Source organism: Schistocerca cancellata, chromosome 2 (genome assembly GCF_023864275.1).
Source record: "Schistocerca cancellata isolate TAMUIC-IGC-003103 chromosome 2, iqSchCanc2.1, whole genome shotgun sequence".
Taxonomy (NCBI): Eukaryota; Metazoa; Arthropoda; class Insecta; order Orthoptera; family Acrididae; genus Schistocerca; species Schistocerca cancellata.
This window is the reverse complement of record NC_064627.1, coordinates 1,149,479,175-1,149,500,333: the sequence shown is the minus strand read 5'-3', so window position 1 is coordinate 1,149,500,333 and position 21,159 is coordinate 1,149,479,175. Positions and strand designations below refer to the sequence as shown.

The 21,159-nt window shown below is 42.6% G+C and overlaps 1 protein-coding gene across 1 annotated transcript in view; it reads left to right on the top strand.

Moving 5' to 3' along the window:
* The first annotated feature begins 1,124 nt into the window (after nt 1-1,124).
* LOC126163185 (ATP-binding cassette sub-family C member 4-like) overlaps nt 1,125-21,159 on the top strand; it is a 173,701-nt gene continuing 153,666 nt past the window's right edge. The window contains exon 1 of the mRNA XM_049920136.1: nt 1,125-1,248. Within this exon, the coding sequence (XP_049776093.1) occupies nt 1,175-1,248 (74 nt within the window). The 5' untranslated portion in view covers nt 1,125-1,174. The remainder of the gene's footprint in view (nt 1,249-21,159) is intronic.

Here is a 21,159-nt window from a genome sequence, read left to right as displayed (position 1 = left end):
CAATCGATGTTGATGTAGCATTCTCAACACCGACGCTTTCGAGATTCCCGATTCTCGCGCAGTTTGTATGCTACTGATGTGCGGATTAGCCGCGACAGCACCTAAAGCACCTAACTGGGCATCATCATTTGTTTCAGGTCGTGGTTGACGTTTCACATGTGGCCGAACCCTTCCTGTTTCCTTAAATAACATAACTATCCGACGAACGGTCCGGACACTTGGATGATGTCGTCCAGGATACCGAGCAGCGTACATAGCACACGCCCGTTGGGCATTTTGATCAACAGCCATACATTAACACAATATCGACCTTTTCCGCAATTGCTAAACGGTCCATTTTAACACGGGTAATGTATCACGAAGCAAATACCGTCCGCACTGGCGGAATGTTACGTGATACCACGTAAGTATACTTTTGTGACTATTACAGCGCCATCTATCACAAAGCGAATAAAGTGGTCCAACTGAAACATTGATATTTCTTTACGTAGTACAGGAATATGTAATAAGAAATGGGGGTTCCTATTAAAAAAAACGGAGTTGATATCCGTTTGACCTATGGCAGCGCCATGTAGCGGGTCAACCATAGCGCCATCTGGTTTCCCCCTTCAAGCTAGACGAGTTTCGTTCTTTGTAGTTTTTTCGTTTGATGCTTATTTCGTGAGATATTTGGCTCGGTCACTATCAATGGACCACCCTGTATATCGTCTCTCCTAGCAAGGATGGACGAAGTGAAACTGGACTTCATTGAACATCTGGTGGAGCGACACAGCCACAAAATTGTATGCTCAAAAAAATGGTTAATGTTACTCTGATTACCAGTTACCAATGGCTTGGCTTCAACTCGTCACACTCTGAAGTAACAGAGTGTCGACGCCCTTTGATCCATCTGGCGCCGCCAAATGCTGAGATGTTCGTTATCTCACGGCGGACTGCCCGCGTTACCCGCAGCAAGTATCAATTCGCGACGGTCGAAGGCCGGCGTTACGTATCGGAAGGCGATAAGCGCCGCACCGCAAGTCATGGCTCTGCGGCGGTAGTGGGGCGGAGGGGGGGGGGGGGGGGGGATCTGGCGCCTTCATCTGGCGGAGGTCCGCGGCCGGCAGTCCAGTGAGTGAGCCGGCGGCCGCAGGACGCAGCCCAGCCCAGCCCAGCCCAGCCCAGCGCAGCCGCCATGGACGCCTCCAGGCGGAAGTCCAACCCGAACCCGCGCGCCACCGCCAACCCGCTGTCCGTGCTCACCTTCTGGTAAGCCGCCGCCGCCGCTCCCCCTCCGCTGCCTCTGCGCGCCGTGCGACAACCCGCCTGGGACTGCTTCCTCCGTGTCTCCATGTGAACAAGGCGGACTCTTCAGAGGGCAGGAAATTCGTCGTGGCAAAGCCGGGACGGCGGCTGACACAGCAGGGCAGGCCTTTCACTCTCGACGCTGCGGCTGCCCCCACCACTGCGCCATTCCGAGCACGTGTGTCTGAATGAGGCGGCTGTAAGCTGAAGGCTACTCCAGCGGGGAACGTAGGAAAACGTGTTTGCAACGCAGTGCGGCAACTTCTAAGAAGCGAATGTTGCAACTTGCTTCTTTAAGTAGAAATTTATCGGTAGTGTTTATTTGCAACTTTTTGTTTTTCTTACGGAGCAATAACTTTATCACTTAATTAAATAAGTACCGTAAACCGGGTACACTTTGATCGTTTTTCAGATTCAAGTGTGGTTATCAGGACTGTTTTTAACTTCTGTGATTTTTATGTCAATGAACACAGGCGTCTGTACGGAAGGATTACATACTAATTAGCACAAAATATTTTCTAAAATACAGAGGAAGTAATGGAAAAAATGTAGGTGGTTAAACTTAACATGGAATTCGGGATACAGTGTCCAGCCTATACTTCCACCACAACCGTCAGCTACCATTCCATTAGTGTTCATTATTTCAAAAACACAGAGAAACGTTGGCCGCCCAGAGACAAATACATTGATCCAAAGTTTTCTTAAGTGCTTTATTAAGCCCCATAAAAGAAATGACCTAGTACGGTACATAAATCAGTGTGATCCATCATCAAAATTACAAATTTAATGAAAGGTACTAAGATAGGCTACCACACAAGTAGCTGCAAATATAGCTACTTATAATACCTTCAATTTCATCCAGCTTAGACCTAAATCCCCGTTTCAAAACATCCACTTCAGTTAGAATTAAGGTTATCAAAATGGTTCAAATGGCTCTGAGCGCTATGGGACTTAACATCTGTGGTCATCAGTCCTCTGGAACTTAGAACTACTTAAACCTAACTAACCTAAGGACATCACACACGTCCATGCCCGAGGCAGGATTCGAACCTGCGACCGTAACGGTCACGCGGTTCCAGACTGAAGTGCCTAGAACCGCACGGCCACACCGGCCGGCTTAAGGTTATCTTTTCTTCATTTATCGGGACAACATCTGCCACTTGTGTTCAAACAAACTTCATTCGTCGTTTCTGGAAATATTTGACGTTAAATGTTGTACCTGAATCAATGTCTAAACCACAACAGTTTGCAATGTGCGCACTATTTGACTGACATTTTTGTTTTTTAGTTGTAGATACATTAAGTATTACAAATGAGCCTTCCTGTGTATCCCTATGCATAATGTACATTTTCGTTACTTCCATGCTGTCATTGGCATTAACTCTGTTTAATAAATTGTGTATCTCTAATCCTGGGGTAACACTGGTCATTCATCAAAGTAACCCCGAGCAAGCACGCACATAATCTCAGAAATCGTAATATGGTGACAGATAAAAAAACTCATGGGTGGTCTGTTTTGAGAAGTAATCGAGTAACGTACATGGTATACTTGAAATAAACCCTCGCTTTGCAGTTAAATAGTGGATCTCGCACACCCTCATTTTACTACATTTTTTGTATACAATTATAAGTCGCAACACGTTCGCCAACTGTTGCACAAAAAACTCGGCCATTTAGTGTATACTGATGAGACTTTTACTACCAAACATAATATACTGAACATCGAACTGAAAACCAGCAGAGAGCTGTAAAACTTTTGGTGTCTGAGAGATCAAAGTAACCATGGCGTCCAAACTATATCGGGTTTACGGTGTAAGCTAATGCGGTCAGTAGAACTGAAAAAGTATGAAATACACGCATTTAACATTAACTGTGTTTGTTTCCAATTTTGTACACATTTCGATTTTAAAATAATGCAGTACTAGCTGTTAACCCGTAGCTGCACTGTTTTGTGTGATAGTAAGTAAGCTACTATACGTGCAAAAGCATCGGCTGCTCGCGTGTCTCTGCGTGTTGAGGTCAGCACAGCTCGTGATGTGCGCCCCCACTCTGCCCCCTGCCAAACTGTCCCAACACACGATGCGTCAGCACGAGCGACGTCGCCGCAGGGCAGGAAGCGCCCATGTGTGTGCACTGTGCTAATGAAGTAGCCATATGTGTACATCAACAAGTAGTGTGAAGTATGGATTAAAATCATCGGAGACTGTACAGGCGTTGCATTCATTACTTTGAATCTTATCATGTAAAACGTATCAACCAATAAAAGCATTTACCAAACATCATAAAGATCAAAAGTTAAAGAGCAAACAGCTTTTCCAAATAGTAAATATTTGTACCAAATTCGCGTAATATTCTTGAAATCAGTAAACCTCTTGTACTACACAATTTCTAAAGCAGCCTATGTTCTTCCACAGGTTTCAAGCTATCTCCCCACCAAATTTCATCGAAATCGACTTTGTGGATTTGTTGTGAAAACGTAATATAGTTACTTTCCGATTTATAATATTAGTATGGACCAAATTTCGAATTAAGATATCTTTCTTTTCGTGATACTATTTTTATGAAATGAAGCCTGTACGGTGCTCGTAGCTATTCTTAAGTTACCTGTGGCGACCCATGAAAAATGATCTAGCAGCTTTGTAGATTAGCATGTTCAAACACGAAAACGCACAATACAACGGTTTCGAATAAAAGATTAAATATTGATATCTGTTTTTCGTTATCCGATGTTAGTGAAATGAAGCCTGTGCGGTGCTGAGCTGAAGTTACCTGTGGAAACTCCAAGAAAATTCAGCCACCAGTTTGGGAGAATAGCGTGTGCGCTCGGAGCGCTAGGCAGGGGCGCTGCCCAAGTGCTGTTGTGCCCAGGCAGGCCTGTTGCAGCACACAGACCTCGACCGATTGCTGGAAACCGGAAGACGTTCTCAGAAGCAACGGGAGGTTGGCACGGTGCAACTAGGAGTATATTTTCAGTATCACAGAAGCTCGCAGTCTGATACATAGACGCTAAGACGTTGCCTCGCTATCTACAAAGGAAGTACTTGCTGGCGGCCACAGAGCGAGCGATGCTCACACTTCCCCGCTTCCAGTGACACTACTGGCGATTTCAGGAAACACGTGTTTGTTGCTTTGACTGACATTGACGGTGGCAGCTCTTCTAACATCCTCAAGTCGGCGTGATTTTCGTCGCATACACTCACGTTAAATTAGACCATTTTGTGTCTCCTTAAGCTTTGTTTTATTCATTGCTATTTTTCGTGGCAGATTACGGAGGTTGCATCAGGATTTAATGCTTTGTCGATTTTGGTTTTACAGTACCTGGACAAAAGAAAAGTAAAACATTAGGAATGGGAAAAACCGAACGGGTAAAAGCAGCACCGCTATTTTATCTCTGAATAACCAGTATTTTTCGGTATTTGTTTGCTCTAGGGTTAAACTAGGTGCTTTCATTTTTTGCTAATAACTACAAAGTGGTATTTTTTTTGTAAATGGATCTTTTTTTTAAGAAGGAGTAATTTTTATTCATAAAATTTGTATTGTTTTGAAATTTTGCGATTTTATAGCAAATGGAAGAAGCGATCAGTTCTATTTTAATAACAATGCCGACAGAAACGAGCAACAAAGAGGTGGCATAAGATTTGGTGCAGCATTGCTCAGCCAGTAATATACGTTCATCATGCGCCGTGGCGTAACAGACGGCACGTGTGCATGTGCAGTGTGCAAGTCTCTCCCGATGTTGTCTGTATGGTAGTTCCTCTCTGTCGTCGTCGGACATCACAGCTGTATTGCGGTCTGGAAGTATTTTACAGAATGCGGTATCATTGAAGGACAGTGCTCCGTTTTCCTCAAAAGATTAAAAGCGGGAGGAGCCGCAACAAACTTGCGACATAATGTAAGGAAAAACTTAAAACGTAACAGGTCATTCACAGTTTACAATAAAAATAGAGTGCAGCTGACCTGGTGCCTGTGTCTACATAACGTGCATTTATCTGCTTTTAACGCTTTGGGCCGGCCGGAGTGGCCGAGCGGTTCTAGACGCTACAGTCTCGTACCGCGCGACCGCTACGTCGCAGGTTCGAATGCTGCCTCGGTCATGGGTGTGTGTGATGTTCTTAGGTTAGTTAGGTTTTAAGTAGTTCTAAGTTCTAGGGGACTGTGACGTCAGAAGTTAGGTCCCATAGTGCTCAGAGCCATTTTTTAACACTTTGGAACGGACAAATTAACACGAGAGACTTTCTTCTGCGCCGGCCGAAGTGGCCGTGCGGTTCTGGCGCTGCAGTCTGGAACCGCGAGACCGCTACGGTCGCAGGTTCGAATCCTGCCTCGGACATGGATGTGTGTGATGTCCTTAGGTTAGTTAGGTTTAACTAATTCTAAGTTCTAGGGGACTAATGACCTCAGAAGTTGAGTCCCATAGTGCTCAGAGCCATTTGAACCATTTTTTTGAACATTCTTCTGCCTCAGTTTTCACCCTGACTACTCCTACTGTCCAGATAGTGGCATGATCCGCGATTAGAACGTGATTTTTGAACAAAGTTTCAAAAAATTAAAATCGGTCGGAGATACTGGTGGTTTCTGTAGTAGTCAATCGCTTACCACCTTTTGAGAAAAGCAGAGAACGGTGGACGGATTAACTTTTTTTTTATTTGCCTATTTAATTCAATATTTTGACTCTATTTATCCTGAAATTGAGAGAGTCAAAAATTTTTAGTCCTTGTTCGAGTTCTACGTTTATGCAGCAAAATTGTAGGAATAAAAAACCGAAAATCGCTTATTTCAGAAACCGGTTATTTCGTGCTGTTTGAACTGTCCGGTTAAACTGGCGTTGGAAAAACCGCTATTACCTGAAAACCGGTTGTTCAGCGGCAACCACCATCCCAAAAACACAGTGCCTAAATAAAAGTATAGATAATGAGTTTTACAATGAAAATTTTTTCAACAATGAAACAGTCTGCTCTGTCGAGAAAGAAAGCTTTTTGACTTTATTTGGAAATTAGAAAGAAAGAAAAAGACAAAGGATAGAGCAACAGGTGATTGTAAAGCGGCGATCGTATGTATATTTTTTTTCTTTCAGTTTCCCATAACGGCGTGGGTAGGACGTACCACGACCTTTTTTAAAAAAAACATTAGTTATGAACTTACCTACTGCTATTAATAAACTGTACTTCCTTTGCTAATTCCTTAAAACTGACAAAATGTATTCCTGATTTTTGTGCGGCGGACGCTGGCTCACAGCTTCACGTTCACTGTACTGCGATGAGTGACAACACGTTACGTTCACGTTCCCTGTAGTGTGAATAGACTAGCACTGGCACTGGCAGCAGTTAACGATCCAGTGGCGTCCAGTGAGAATTTTAAGTGGGGACTAGATAGAGTACCAGTGCGCAACAGGAGTGGGGCATTGTCAGAGAGAGAACACGCCACGTGTTTACTGCAGACACGGGTCTGCTACGGTGTGGGTAACAAGCGCGTCCCAGAGTGCGAGGGGAATGACGCGGCACTAGGTATATACTCCAAAGTTCAAGTAGGCAGGACAGTACGGTTCTTGTGGGCAAAACGTCTAAATTGCACACAGATTCTCCGTGAAATTCTGGCGGTATATTGACCAGATGCGATGTCGCGTCCAACTGTAGTGAAATGGTGCCAACAGTGTATTGACCTAGGCCGCACAGGCGTGCGTGGTGCTGATAAGGAAGCCCAGAGACCTTGCAACACGCGATTTCCATCATTTCGGCAAACTTTAATGACACATCTGGGGGGAAAGAGATTTTCCAACGACGAGGACGTTCACACGGTGGTTCTCTAATGGCTGTGTGACCAACCGTGGTCGAGGAACTGAACAGCTGGTAGAACGTTCCGACCGTTGTTTACAAACACTTGGTGACACTGGTGACTTGTAAACAGCGTCATGTGTCTGTGTCACTTTGAAGTGTAGCGCAGCATTCACATTGTTACTTGGGCTATCGCAGTAGTCCGCCTCCATTGCTCAGTGTGCTGGTGGGGGAGGGGAGGGGAGGGGAGGGGGAGTCGATCTTGGTTCGATTCCCAGTACTGCTAGGGACTTTTCCTCGGTGGAAGAACTGGTATAGGGTGATAGGGTGCAATCAGCCTCGTAAGGCCAACTCAAGAGCTACTCGACCGATTTACAGCGATTCCAAGGTCAAGGAAGCCGACAACGACCGAGAGAGCGGTGACCGATGACGCCATTGGTAGAGGATGACACGGCGGTCGTTTGGACCCCATTGGCCCACCAGGGCCACGACGCGAATCTTCACCTTTTTACCTGTCGTAATAACACGTAATTTACTTTTTGATGTCCCCTTGTACTTAAGGCGTGCCATGAAAGCGAAGAGAGAAACCAGCTACGTGTTCCTAGAAGTGTTCTTTCTGTTTCTACACTGCCGATGCGTCTTCCTGCACACAATATAGTTCTCGTCCACAAGATGAATTTTCTAAAATCAGTACAAGAGCATACGTAATCTGTTATAAGCTTTCTGCCTCATTAAAAGTGCATAATAAAATGGAACCTTCAACAAGCATCCTTTTCTTCTACGACTCCTATCTACTGAGTGGCTTTTTCGCCATTATGATTTCAATTTCACTCTACTACACATTTCAACTAGCCATCTACGTACTACTCTATCCCCTGGTACACCAACTTTTCCGTATATCTAGTTTTGCAGTAAAGGTAGTTGCGTCTACTTTTCTGTAAACAGTAAAATTACTTTGTCGTGTCTTATCACAGTTTTTAGTTTCCCGAACACAGGCTTAATATTTTAAAAAGCTTCGCTGCGAAAATATTTTCGCGAGTGAGTCCATTTATGGTTAATATCACGTCGCTCTCGATTACAGCGCCGCGAAAATATTGTCGTGGCAATCAATGAAGCAAACAACACCAAAGCATCCGATAACTGGATATAACAGACTGGAGCGTTCGTTGGGACCAGGATACTGTTGTGGATGTTAGACAGAACTGTCGTTTAGTTTACTATATATACTGTTTTGGTTCAGACACATAGTAATTCCTTTCCCTCTCCTATTTCGCCTTTACATATGTTGCACATGCCAAATGATTAAAAGCGCGTGTAGCGACAGTTGTAGATTTTGTTAACATTATTCGTCTATGGTAGATGGCGAAAGTGTTAATAAAAAAGCATGTTTTTTATGATAAAACTGGAATCATTTGTATATTATTATGATATACACATATTTGAAACCGTCTGTTTAAGCCCATCATGTTATGCTGAAATTTAACATAGGGTTCCATTTAAAGAAACCAATGATGGCCTCATAGCTATGTAATAAAACAGAGCACAAACATGAAATGTGATGTATTCAAGTAGTCCCTGTCCCTGCAATTCACTGTCCAAACGGCATCTTTGTATCTGTTACGGTTGGGGAGACACAAGGGGTGTTACGATTCGACTGGCCTCACCCTGTATAGTGATGCTGAGTATGGCTCACCTGAATCCACCGATTGTGCATTCGCATGACAGTCGTGGAGACCTAAGTAACGTGAGTAGCTATATCTGTGATTCAAGACCGTAATTATAACAAAGTAAACGTCCTTTACTTGCTATCCTTTCTGGTGTTTCAATTTTAATGACCAGTAATAAGGATTTTCCACGGTTTGTCAAAAACAGTTCGGCTGAATACTGCGACGACTGATCCGGCAAGGCCCGGCCTAATTTTTCGATGGCACTTCTAATACGTATTTCTTCCTATAATAGCTTCACATGTCTCAAAGCGCCGTTAACAAAGAAACACACGCTACGCGCGAGTGCTTTCTGTCGTCAGTTCCACCTTCCCAGTTCGTGAATCGGCTCCTTCCCGCTTCGGCGTACAGGTGTCCTCCAAGGACGCGCAGTGAGGTGTGCAGAGCGACAGCAGGAAGTGCCCACTGCGCGCTACCTGCTAGATACGACGCAGAGGCAGTTAGGACCGTACGTGACGCGTGTTTGTTCAAACCTCGGCTGCCGATTTGGTGTCAAGCACCTACACGACAGGTTAACGATACCGTGAAGCGCAACGAAATTATTGAAGCTTCAGAATGATACAGCTGCTGCATAACTGCAACTAGTGAACGCTATGCGTTAAGAAGCTAGTCAGAGATTGGTGACTGGTACGCACAACAGCGCCTTGTACTTGTCGCACACGTCATCAAGGGTATACACATGATTTTATTGTACGTAAGTTTATAAGGCAAATAGCTGTATCACACATGGCCCATTTTGTTACACATTTCAACTTCTCGTCTGAAGATAATCGCTTAGACGGAAACCGGTCACCAGAATTAATCCAAAAATATTATGAAAATGGGTATATGTATGTGTGTGTATTTTCCACATCTCCTCCTAAACCACTGGACCTATTTCAACCAAACTCGATACACATTTCCCCTGCCATCAGGCAACAATCACTTTGAGGATAAGAACCACCTACTTACCATAGTTCAGGAGTTACAATACCATCATTAACAACGAGGTGCGTGAAAAACTGCGCATCATGCATGACGTTTAAATTTATTGCTTTTGTGCCACTAACTCTATTCGCAGTGCATTTCGCAGACAGTATCCATTTACGCCGCTAATCTACCTACAGAATTATATCCTGGTACCACTCACAGTTCAGGACATATGATGTCATAAACAATGAGAAGCGTCAAACACTGCCGCATTATGTATGGAGGTTAAATTTACCAGTTATTTGCTACTAATTCTGTTCGTTACACATTTTGCAGACAGTATCCACAGAAACCAGATGGCAGTTGTAAGAGTCGAGGGACATGAAAGGGAAGCAGTGGTTGGGAAGGGAGTGAGACAGGGTTGTAGCCTCTCCCCGATGTTATTCAATCTGTATATTGAGCAAGCAGTGAAGGAAACAAAAGAAAAATTCGAAGTAGGAATTAAAATCCCTGGAGAAGAAATAAAAACTTTGCGGTTCGCCGATGACATTGTTATTCTGTCAGAGACAGCAAAGGACTTGGAAGAGCAGTGGAACGGAATGGATAGTGTCTTGAAATGAGGATACAAGATGAACATCAACAAAAGCAAAACGAGGATAATGGAATGTAGTCAAATTAAGTCAGGTGATGCAGAGGAAATTAGATTAGGAAATGAGACACTTAAAGTAGTAAAGGAGTTTTGCTATTTGGGGAGCAAAATAACTGATGATGGTCGAAGTAGAGAAGATATAAAATGTAGACTGGCAATGGCAAGGAAGGCGTTTCTGAAGAAGAGAATTTTGTTAACATCGAGCGTAGATTTAAGTGCCTGGAAGTCGTTTCTGAAAGTATTTGTTTGGAGTGTAGCCATGTATGGAAGTGAAACATGGACAATAAATAGTTTCGACAAGAAGAGAAAATGGCTCGGAGCACTACGGGACTTAACATCTGTGGTCATCAGTCCCCTAGAACTTAGAACTACTTAAACCTAACTAACCTAAGGACATCACACACATCTATGCCCGAGGCAGGATTCGAACCTGAGACCGTAGCAGCCGCGCGGTTCCGGACTGCGCGCCTAGAAGCGCTAGACCACCGCGGCCGGCCGACAAGAAGAGAATAGAATCTTTCGAAATGTGGTGCTGCAGAATAATGCTGAAGATTAAATGGGTAGATCACATAACTAATGAGGAAGTGTTGAATAGGATTAAGGAGAAGAGGAGTTTGTGATACAACTTGACTAGAAGAAGGGATCGGTTGGTAGGACATGTTCTGAGCCATCAAGGGATCACTAGTTTAGTATTGGAGGGCAGCGTAGAGGATAAAAATCGTAGAGGGAGATGAAGAGATGAATACACTAAGCAGATTCAGAAGGATATAGGTTGCAGTAGGTACTGGGAGATGAAGAAGCTTGCACAGGATTGAGTAGCATGGAGAGCTGCATCAAACCAGTCTCAGGACTGAAGACCACAACAACAACAACATCCACATATACTGCTCAATGTAGCCACAAAATGATATAGTTATATAACACATAAATCAGGAGATATGACGAAACAAATAGTAAAATGCATGAAAAACAGCCGCATCATGTATGACGTTTAAATTTATTATTTCTTTGCTACCAATGCTATTCGCAGCATATTTCGCATACAGTATTGACATTTGCTGATGACTGTGCCTACACAAATACATCATTGTACGACACATAATTCAAGAGATATGACGTCATAAACATTTAATTGCGTGAAAAATTGTCGCATCATGCGGGGAGTTTGAACACATGTACCCTTTACTACTAACACATTCCTACAATCGACTCGAGGAATATCTTTGACTCGTGGCACCGATTTTGACAGTTTTCAATTGCGAAGAGCGAACGGCTGCAGGCAAAAACGAGCTGTGCAGCTTTGCGTAGGCGTTGCCATAGAGACGTGCAAATTTGCGTTGTAGACACGAAGCAGCTGCGACCAACGTACACAAACTGTCCGTGATATTGTACTTTTACATTTGTGCATTATACATATTTATTTGTACGGCTGTTTCATAATTTCAAAGGTATTTTCACTAATACATTGAAAGAAATTTTTTAAAATTTACACTACAAGCACAATTCATCTTTTTGTTTCCGTTTGTAATAGAAAATAGGCTCAATGAATACGCGGGAAATGCCGGGTTTGTCAGTTAGTAAATACGTAAGTATTGCGCTCGAAACTGGCTTTTTTGATATATTATTAAATACGATCGGTGTGGTTCTGCTGTGACATCAGAAATTATAATATGTCATTCAAGTTCCTACACATTAATCGTTGTAAAGGTAAGTGCATATTTACGCACGCACATAATACGAGCGAGGGTATGAAAGTGTTAATTGCGTGCTGTAACCCGCAGAAGTGAGTAAGAGTAAGCTTTCAGTCAGGCAAGAATTCGCACGCAATGCTCACAGCCATAGCGTCCTACAGTTGTTATGTCGCCGTTCTTCATGTTTATCACATTTTGTCCATTCGTCATCAAAATCACATCCGCACCCTGGGCAAAACCATTTTGTCTGCGGAATAAGTTTTTGCAGGACGAGTTTTTTTTTCCCTACGACATCTCCTTCTGTCACCTGCCGACAGATTCGGCAGCGGTCAGAAGTCATAAACGGCCGTATGCGCTTGCACGCCGACGGCACTGAATTCGAGTACTCCCGTAGTTTCCTGACTGGATTCCCTTCATTCGACCACTGTCCCCAGCCGTGTTTTGCACTAGATGATCTGGACTGCAGTTTTGTGTCTTGCCGTTACCCGAGAAGGAAGAAACTCCTCCACCGAGTAAATATTAGGCATGTTTCTCGAAATGCTTTTACTATCTCCCATGCTGTTGCTGTCCGGTAGTAGGCACTTCTGATGAACTGCCGCAATCGTGGGTACCCTTGGTCGAAAGTTCACCAGATGACAAGTGCATAGTTAGATCCCAACACATGACAGTCCGTTGCTTCTGCTTTGACAAGGGAGGATACTACGTAGATTTAATAGCTAATACAAGAAATTAAACTACAGTGACTGCCTGGTTGAAACCGCTTTCTGTACGAATTGCGTATGTCACCTTAGAGTCTAACAAAAAAAGGAGCTATAGTAAATGTCTGCTCTTTATGCAACTGTGCACTGCTACAATGGCTAGCCAATTATCTGTAACCCTCCAAGTGCAGCCAACAATGGAAGCTTAGCCATCACGCACGTGTAGACGACGCACATTCTTGACCGAACTTCCCTTAATTTTGTGGACTCCGAACCACGTGGCAACATGATATTTTTCACGTGCAACATGATATTTTTCACTTGTATGATTAATTATGAGAGGTGACAGAAGAGATAAGTGGCGGAAGAAAACCCGTGGAGCGATTGAGAATTGATCTCGTTCGTACCTTTGCATTCATAGTTTCAAAATTACCAAATTAGTCACCGATTCACACAAAGTAGTGCAGCTGAAATAAGACATTTTTCATCAAGATATCTCATATGCGACGAGTTGATATCCGGTTTGTTAGGAAGTCAGCTTATCGTGACTGCCAATTTCTAGGGCGTCCTTTCAGCATAATTGGTTCAAATGGCTCTGAGTACTAGGGGACCCAACATCTGAGGTCATCAGTCCTCTAGAACTTAGAACTACTTAAACCTAACTAACGTAAGGACATCAAACACATCTATGCCCGAGGAAGGATTCAAACCTGCGACCGTAGCAGTCGCGCGGTTCCGGACTGAGGCGCCTACAACCGCTTGGCCACCGCGGCCGGCTGTCAGCATAATTGCCACGTGTTTCTCACTCTTCGTTTTTAATCGCCTGTACCTGGGAAGATGCGTCGCGCAACGTCCAGAGATTTGGTCGCTCCAAGCAAGATACAACTGTGTAGTGTTTAGTTTGGTGATGGCTCCTAGAACGTTCTGGACGAACGCCCACAGTTTATCAGTAAGTAGTGTTTGATAGAAACCACTATTTACAACAGTCGAATTTTTCGATAATGTCAAAGCTTGCCATTTTCTTGGTATGACGCTAAAAAGTGAAGCACGGCAGCAAGCAAAGCATGTCAGAATCATGGAGTCACTTAATTCGTATGTTAATGAACAACCCACTGCGATAAGATAAGCTGAAAATGGATAAGCTAATAAGCTAAGTCGTCCTTTCAAGACATCAACTTGACAGCTACTACTTTCAACGGAGCAACACGCTAGTAAAAGAAAACCTTGCTAACCTGTCATCTGAGGGGGGGGGGGGGGGGGCTTCAGAACGCGTGGGTACTACGTTGTGTCTAGACAAGACAGCCTAGACACAATGAGAGGAAGCCGAAAGGCACGCGCTTAAACTCCCGCAGGCTGGCGTGAGGTCTGAAACAGGATACGTAATGAATGCTATAAAGAAAAGTACGTAGCTTCTGGAATACTTAACTTTAATCCACATTTGTAGAACATCGCTCTTGATGATACATTAATAGAATCTCAATATCTGTACTGGTAATGGCGCCTTGCTAGGTCGTAGCAAATGTAGCTGAAGGCTATGCTAACTATCGTCTCGGCAATTGAGAGCGTAATTCTCAGTGAACCATGGCTAGCAACGTCGGCTGTACAACTGGGGCGAGTGCTCGTACGTCTCACTAGACCTGCCGTGTGGTGGCGCTCGGTCTGCAATTACTGACAGTGGCGACACGCGGGTCCGTCGTATACTAGCGGACCGCGGCCGATTTAAAAGCTACCACCTAGCAAGTGTGGTGTCTGGCGGTGACACCACATACTAAACCTAAGGCCGTCCTCACACATTTGTATTTAGCTCGCAAACCACACAGTTTCTTTGTGACAACGGACGCGCGTAAAATAGATGCGATGACTTAGTTAACGGCGGTCGAAGAGGAGCGGAGAAAATCGTGAGGCAGAACCTGGAATTTTCCATGACCTGAATAGTGATTTGCTGGTACAGGAAGACTACATAGTGCTGTACAAGTATCTGAGATACGTATTGCTAGAAGTTATTCGTTATCTCAACTGAATTTTCCTCCTATTTTCGATTTTAAAGTAATATATTTAAAGTACAGCGTCTAATGTCAGTTTTCACATGTATGCGTATTCAAATGGTTCAAGTGGCTCTGAGCACTATGGGACTGGCTATGCGTCCGTTCAGGCGCAAATTCGCAACTTGCCACTCACCTCGCCGCGACGAGCCCCATCAATTATCCCCCTACTCGTATCTTTCTGATTCTCGTAGGACTTCGTGCATTGGCTTAACATCTGAATTGAAATTTTTTCATTAAACAGTCGTAGCGCCTACAGAATTATAGATACGATTGGTGTCAGTTCTGCCGAACATGCCATGATTTGCCCGATGCGGCCTTTCCTTCTTCTAGATACGTTCGGCAGAATTCCCTGTTTCATACAGATAAATACCTCCCGAAGATTCCGATCGATAAGGGTGAAAACTTGAATTAACTGATGATTTGAAGTATGGAATGTAATTAGCGTGGTGGAAATGATTTTGAAACAATTAAATATTCACTATCTTCTTGCCGTGTCAAATGAGACTAAAAACCGGAACTTCCGATTGTTGTCTTCATTTTAGTAGGGAGTAACAAACAATCGTTGATGGCTGCTATGGTAGCCTTTTAGAAGCAATAAACTGAATGTGACTGGGTGTCCTACCTCGTGGTGACGTCATGCTGACCAAAATTTTAACTGTGTCTGCCATGGAGGACGCTAGTGGAACCGCCGCTCCTATTGGAACGTGAGGAACGCAGCGAATTTACCTCTAGTGCATCCGCATCAAAAATAGGCTTCTGTGCTCCACCAAGAGGTAGCGAGGGCACTGGTTGACCAAAGGCAGGCCACGGAAGCGGTCACAACAATCAGTCGCTCCTGACAAAGACGACGAAGGTAATTGCCAGAAGATCGAGATTGTTATTCTTATTTAATGCGTAAGAAAATCTAGAATATTCCACGCAATGATACAGCTCTAGATACTGAAAATGGAAGACCTGTTCTATTATCATGTTATTGATGACTGTCTTAGTCCTTATTGAGTACTTACCTAAAAATGCCATTTTTTATTTTTATTTTTGATATTTCTAGATTGTAATTTAGGCTGATATTGTTTGATCTGTAGTTATTCTTCATTGTTCTGTATAATTACCTGGTCGTTTTCTAAATGCATTGTATTTAGAAATTTGCCTGTCCTAATTCTTATACCTTAAACTATTCTGTCCATCATCCATTCCCTGACCAGGTTGTCGAGGTAGATGTTGAACAATGTTGGTGACACACTACAGCCTCGCCTTACCCCCTGGTTTATCTCCATTTCTGACATCAGAACATTGCCAGTGTCTATTCTTATTTTGGTGTTTTTGTGTAAACCTTGGAATACTTTTATCAGGTGTATGGGGAATCGGCTTTTCTCCATTGATCATAGCTTTACTGTGTCCATAAATGTGTCCCCAAACTGAATTCTCGTCTTTTCTGTATAATTTGTTTCAGAGTGAAAAAATCGTCGATAGAAAATCTTCCTTACTACAGACCCTGCTTGCCGTTCTAGTGAAATCGAGTCAGAGATGTTTTGAAGCCTTTCATCAATTATTTTGCTGTAGTTTTGTAAGAAGAGTTCGGGAGATTTGAAAGTTGTTAGTTTTAGCTATCAAATTATAGGACCAATTATCATTAGTCTGGTGAAAGACCTACGGAGATGTGAAAAGCTCGGCATCTGACAATATCGTCGTTATCTATACTTTTCGCTAAAATTGCAAGGAAATCTACTGAAACATTAATATCGTTATCATAAAATTTGATATGCAGCCGTTTTTCTGGAACCTCCTACTATCGGACATGTCGGTTTTCTGATACAGAACAGAAACAGAAATTGATTACTCTTGCTACAAATCATGAAATATGAATCCTTTCGTATCTGATTGTGAATTTTAAAATATTCTCCTAACAATTATACTGCAATGCTCATGTACGCAACAGACAACATACCTCGTCTCGCCGCTGCGCATGCGTGATCAGCAACATGGTAAAATAGTTCAAAAGAAATACCGCAATGCATGCAGAGTGCAAAGCATGGTTACAACTGCTGATGCAGCTACTCCTATATTTTTATATAGAAATTGAATGATCAGGAGAGGTTTGGTCAGCAAGCCTTGAAGCGGTGTTAAAGAAATGGGAGGAACCAACAAAAACTTTTAATTTACTATATTCTCAAAATGAAGATTGTATATGTGTTGACAAACTTTACCATCCCATTCTTTCTTCGAACAGTTTGAAAACTTTAATTATTTCACAATGTCTATAATCAGTAATTACGTATTGCTCACAACAAAAAATACGAATATTACTCTCAGCATATACTTACACAAATCTGACAGAATCCCTCCAGTGCGCAAGCAAGCTACAAATACGTGCCGAAAAAAAGGCAAATTTAGTACCAAAATCTCCTCCGGCGCTACTAGCACGGTCAGGGCAGGCTGCGATCTCTCCTAGAAATGTTCCACCGTACATTATCAGCTCTAAATCAATTCCATCTAATTCAGGTCCTTTTCTGTTTTTTGTTTCCTTGAATGCCTGTTTTCATTGTGTCAAATCTATTATATCTGTCCCTTGCTCTGCTTTCTCTTCCGTTGGGTCTCCTGTGTCCCATTTGCGGTATCTACGAAGTGACATAACTTTTGAAGAAGAGATAGTCATAAATAATAAAATTAACACCTATTAACACATACGCTGCGCGATATGAAGAACACTGAAGGGTTGAAGAGAAGCCCAAATGAAATTTTATGAAGTCATGGCATTACCCACGGTACTACATGGAGCAGAAAGTTGGTCATTAAGATGAAAAGGCCTAAGATAACTTGGAACATCAGAAATTAAGTTCCTTAGATCTGTAAAAGGCTGCGCAGGAGAAGACAGAATAATAAATGAAGGAATGTACAAGAAGTGGGGGTACAGTAACTGAAAAAGTAACCCAACGAAAGTAGGATTGGAAAGAGCATATGTTGAGTCTGTCACTTCAGGGAACAGTTTGATAAGCTACGGAATACAATCCTACTGGAAGAAAGGGTTTGGGAAGGGCGAGGAAGAAATGGTGAGGCTGGAACAGGCCCTGAGGCCCAATCCTGGACTGGCTGAAGAAGAAGAAGAAGAAGAAGAATGATATATCCGCCGTTTCCACATGGTATTTTCTTTGAATTAGGAACAGTGTTACTCCCGTGAATATTACGCAGTTATCCTGTTTGTGTGCAGCAGCATCAGAATTTGGAGAAAAGCCAGCATCCGCGCAAACCAGTGTGTAAAACAGCCTGGCAGACTAGTGAGCTGCGAACCGGTGTGCAGTGAGCCGCAGAAGCAAGTCGCGTCAGTGTGTTTTGCTACATCTACGAGATGTGTACGTCACACGCAATCCTAATACAGAGCTGAGTCACTTCTGAAGAAACTTTCCAGTTCGATGTATTTCGCCTATGAGTCGACAAAACGTTACTGTCACGAAAATTGCGCACCAAACAGCAACGTTATGTAACGGTCGTCCAACGTACTGACGACGATTCTATGATACATAATGACACGTGTCCTGTGAATTTTCATTGCTAGATAAGTCTTGTCTGAAGAAATGAAAAGCTGAGGATCCAAATGTCCTAATATATCTTCGTTCAGAAAACCAGCAGTAGAACAGAACACTTGCAAGGATAAGGACACTATTAGATGCATACCGGCTGTAGGAAAGTTACAGAGATCTTAGAATGAAGGAAAAGTAGCTGTTGTATCAGGAGCTCTGAAGTACCAGAGCCCTGAAGAAAGATATTCGTAGTCGCCGATTTGCTTCGGGCAAAGACGTGCACTGTTGGACATAACATGGAGCCACAGGCAACTGCAAACGTTTTCCCATGATGCCACTTACCGTCTTGTCTCACAGAGGGATAAATACGTTACCAGTTGTGGCAATCACTTTTGAAATAATAAACAGTTTACCTACTTTTTTCCATCTTTCTCGCTTTCTTTTGACTGCCCCTTATTTTTCGTCTCCCGTTTTTTCCTTCTTTATACCATTCCGCAACTTATTTATTAAACATACGAAGTGTGTGAGGAAAGTAATGAGATTGTTTTTTTATCTATCAAGCTTTTCAATTTTTTCAAACAAAACAATGTGCCCTTCAAAGTAGTTTCCTTCGGCAGCTATTCACCAGCGGAGTTGTTCTCCGTCTTGGTAGCAGTGCTCAAAGGCTTAATGTCTCTAACGTCGTTTTAAGACTTTTTCAGTTTTCCGGAAAAGGAAAAAAGTCACAGGTACTCAGATGAGATGAATATGGTGCTGTGGGACAACAGGAATGCCTTTTGAGGTCAAACATTCCGTGGTGGCAGTGGTCGTGTGACGTGGAGCGCCACCACGGTGCAGCGTCCGCTTGTCTGCAATGTCCGTTCGCACTCGATTCATCCTTTTCCTGAGCCTTCCAAAGATATCTTTGCAAAACACTTGGTGGACAGTTTGTCCTGGAGGAACAAATTCCTTATTCACATATTCATCTTTTGATTTGCAGCTCGTTGTATTGGCCGTGTTTGCAGTTAAAATATGTTGGATGTGAGGTCCGCCAGTCATGCAAAACACCGTTTTTCTCAGTACCCAAACATGTTTCGGCAGCACTGTGCCATCATCAGTGGGCTTTCGTCTTTATTTATTCTGCAATGTGAACATTTTTGGTAAATGATTATAAAATTATGTGCATTTTTAGTTTAAACAACAGATCGTTTGTTTTTGTAAATACCATTACATTTGGTGTGCATGAATTTTCTGGATCACTTCGGTGTTAATTACTACTGGTAGTTTGTCATCTGCAACCAAACGATGTTGATGAGAAAGTTTTTTGTTGGGAGTTAAGCTATGTTCTAGAATGTAATTTAGTTTTTCGTGATGTTTTCGCGCCTATTTTCGTATTTACTTACGCTTTCGTTTGGCAAGCACTTCCATTCTCCGCTGATATGTTGTGATGCACATGTGACTATAACAACTATTTTCCACAATTAACGTAGTAAAACACTTTTTACTACACCAGAACACAGTGTGATTGTGGTTTGTTGTGTGTCGCTGCCCAGTCAGTGTTCATTTGTTCACCAGTGAGTTCGGCGCCAAATTTGAATTTTTTCTTTGTGTGTGTGTGTGTGTGTGTGTGTGTGTGTGTGTGTGTGTGTGTGAGTGTGTGTGTGAGAGAGAGAGCGTATTCACACGACATGACTCCGTGAGATTACCACCTGTCTGGACGTGCACTACAACACAAGAGAAGACATCATCCAAGCCATAGGGCGGTCCTCAAGAGGTGTCGACGCTGGTGGACGCGGTGGCGGTGTACGGCGCCTTCTGTCTGTGTTGGGGAAACTTACTTGAGATGCGGGGCGATTACATTGAGGGCATATAATACATTTAACGTCTGTCAATAAAACCATTATAACAGTTAGATTAGATTAGATTTACTTTCATTCCAATTGATCCGTAGTGAGGAGGTCCTCCAGAATGTGGAACATGTCAGAAAAACAACAATACTTGACAAATATTTACAACTAAAACAAATAAGCTAATGTACCATTCCACAGGTCCCAAGTGGAATGATCGTCATTTTTTAATGAACACTAAGAGTCATTTTACAAATACTAATGCACTAAATTTAAAATAAAAAAGTTTTTTATTTATTTATAAGGTAATAAACATGTAATACAACTACTGTAATACTTATTTACAATGAACACATTATTGCACTGAAATGGCGCAGAAGTTAGATTATACTTACACACACACACACACCACACACACACACACACACACACACACAAATTTTCAATGAACACATTACTGCACTGAAATTGTGCAGAAGTTATGTTGTACTTATATACAAATCAGTTGGTTTTACTAAGAAATTCATCAATGGAGTAGAAGGAGTTGGCCACCAATAAATCCTTTAGGCTTCTCTTAAACTGAATTTCATTGGTTGTTAAGCTTTTTATGGCTGCTGGCAAGTTATTGAAAATGTGTGTTCCTGAATAATGCACACCTTTTTGTACAAGACTAAGTGACTTTAAATCCTTGTGAAGATTATTCTTATTTCTAGTATTGATTCCATGAATTGAGCTGTTGGTTTGAAAAAGTGATATATTTTTAATGACAAATTTCATTAAGGAATAAATATATTGGGAAGCTGTAGTTAGTATCCCCAGTTCCCTAAACAGGCTTCTGCAGGATGTTCTTGAGTTCACACCACATATAATTCTTACTGCACGTTTTTGTGCCCGGAAAACTTTAGCTTGGCTTGATGAATTACCCCAGAAAATAATCCCATATGACATTATGGAATGAAAGTAAGCATAGTATGCCAGCTTTTTCATTTTTATATCCCCTATGTCTGACAAAATTCGCATTGCAAACAGAGATTTGTTAAGACGCTT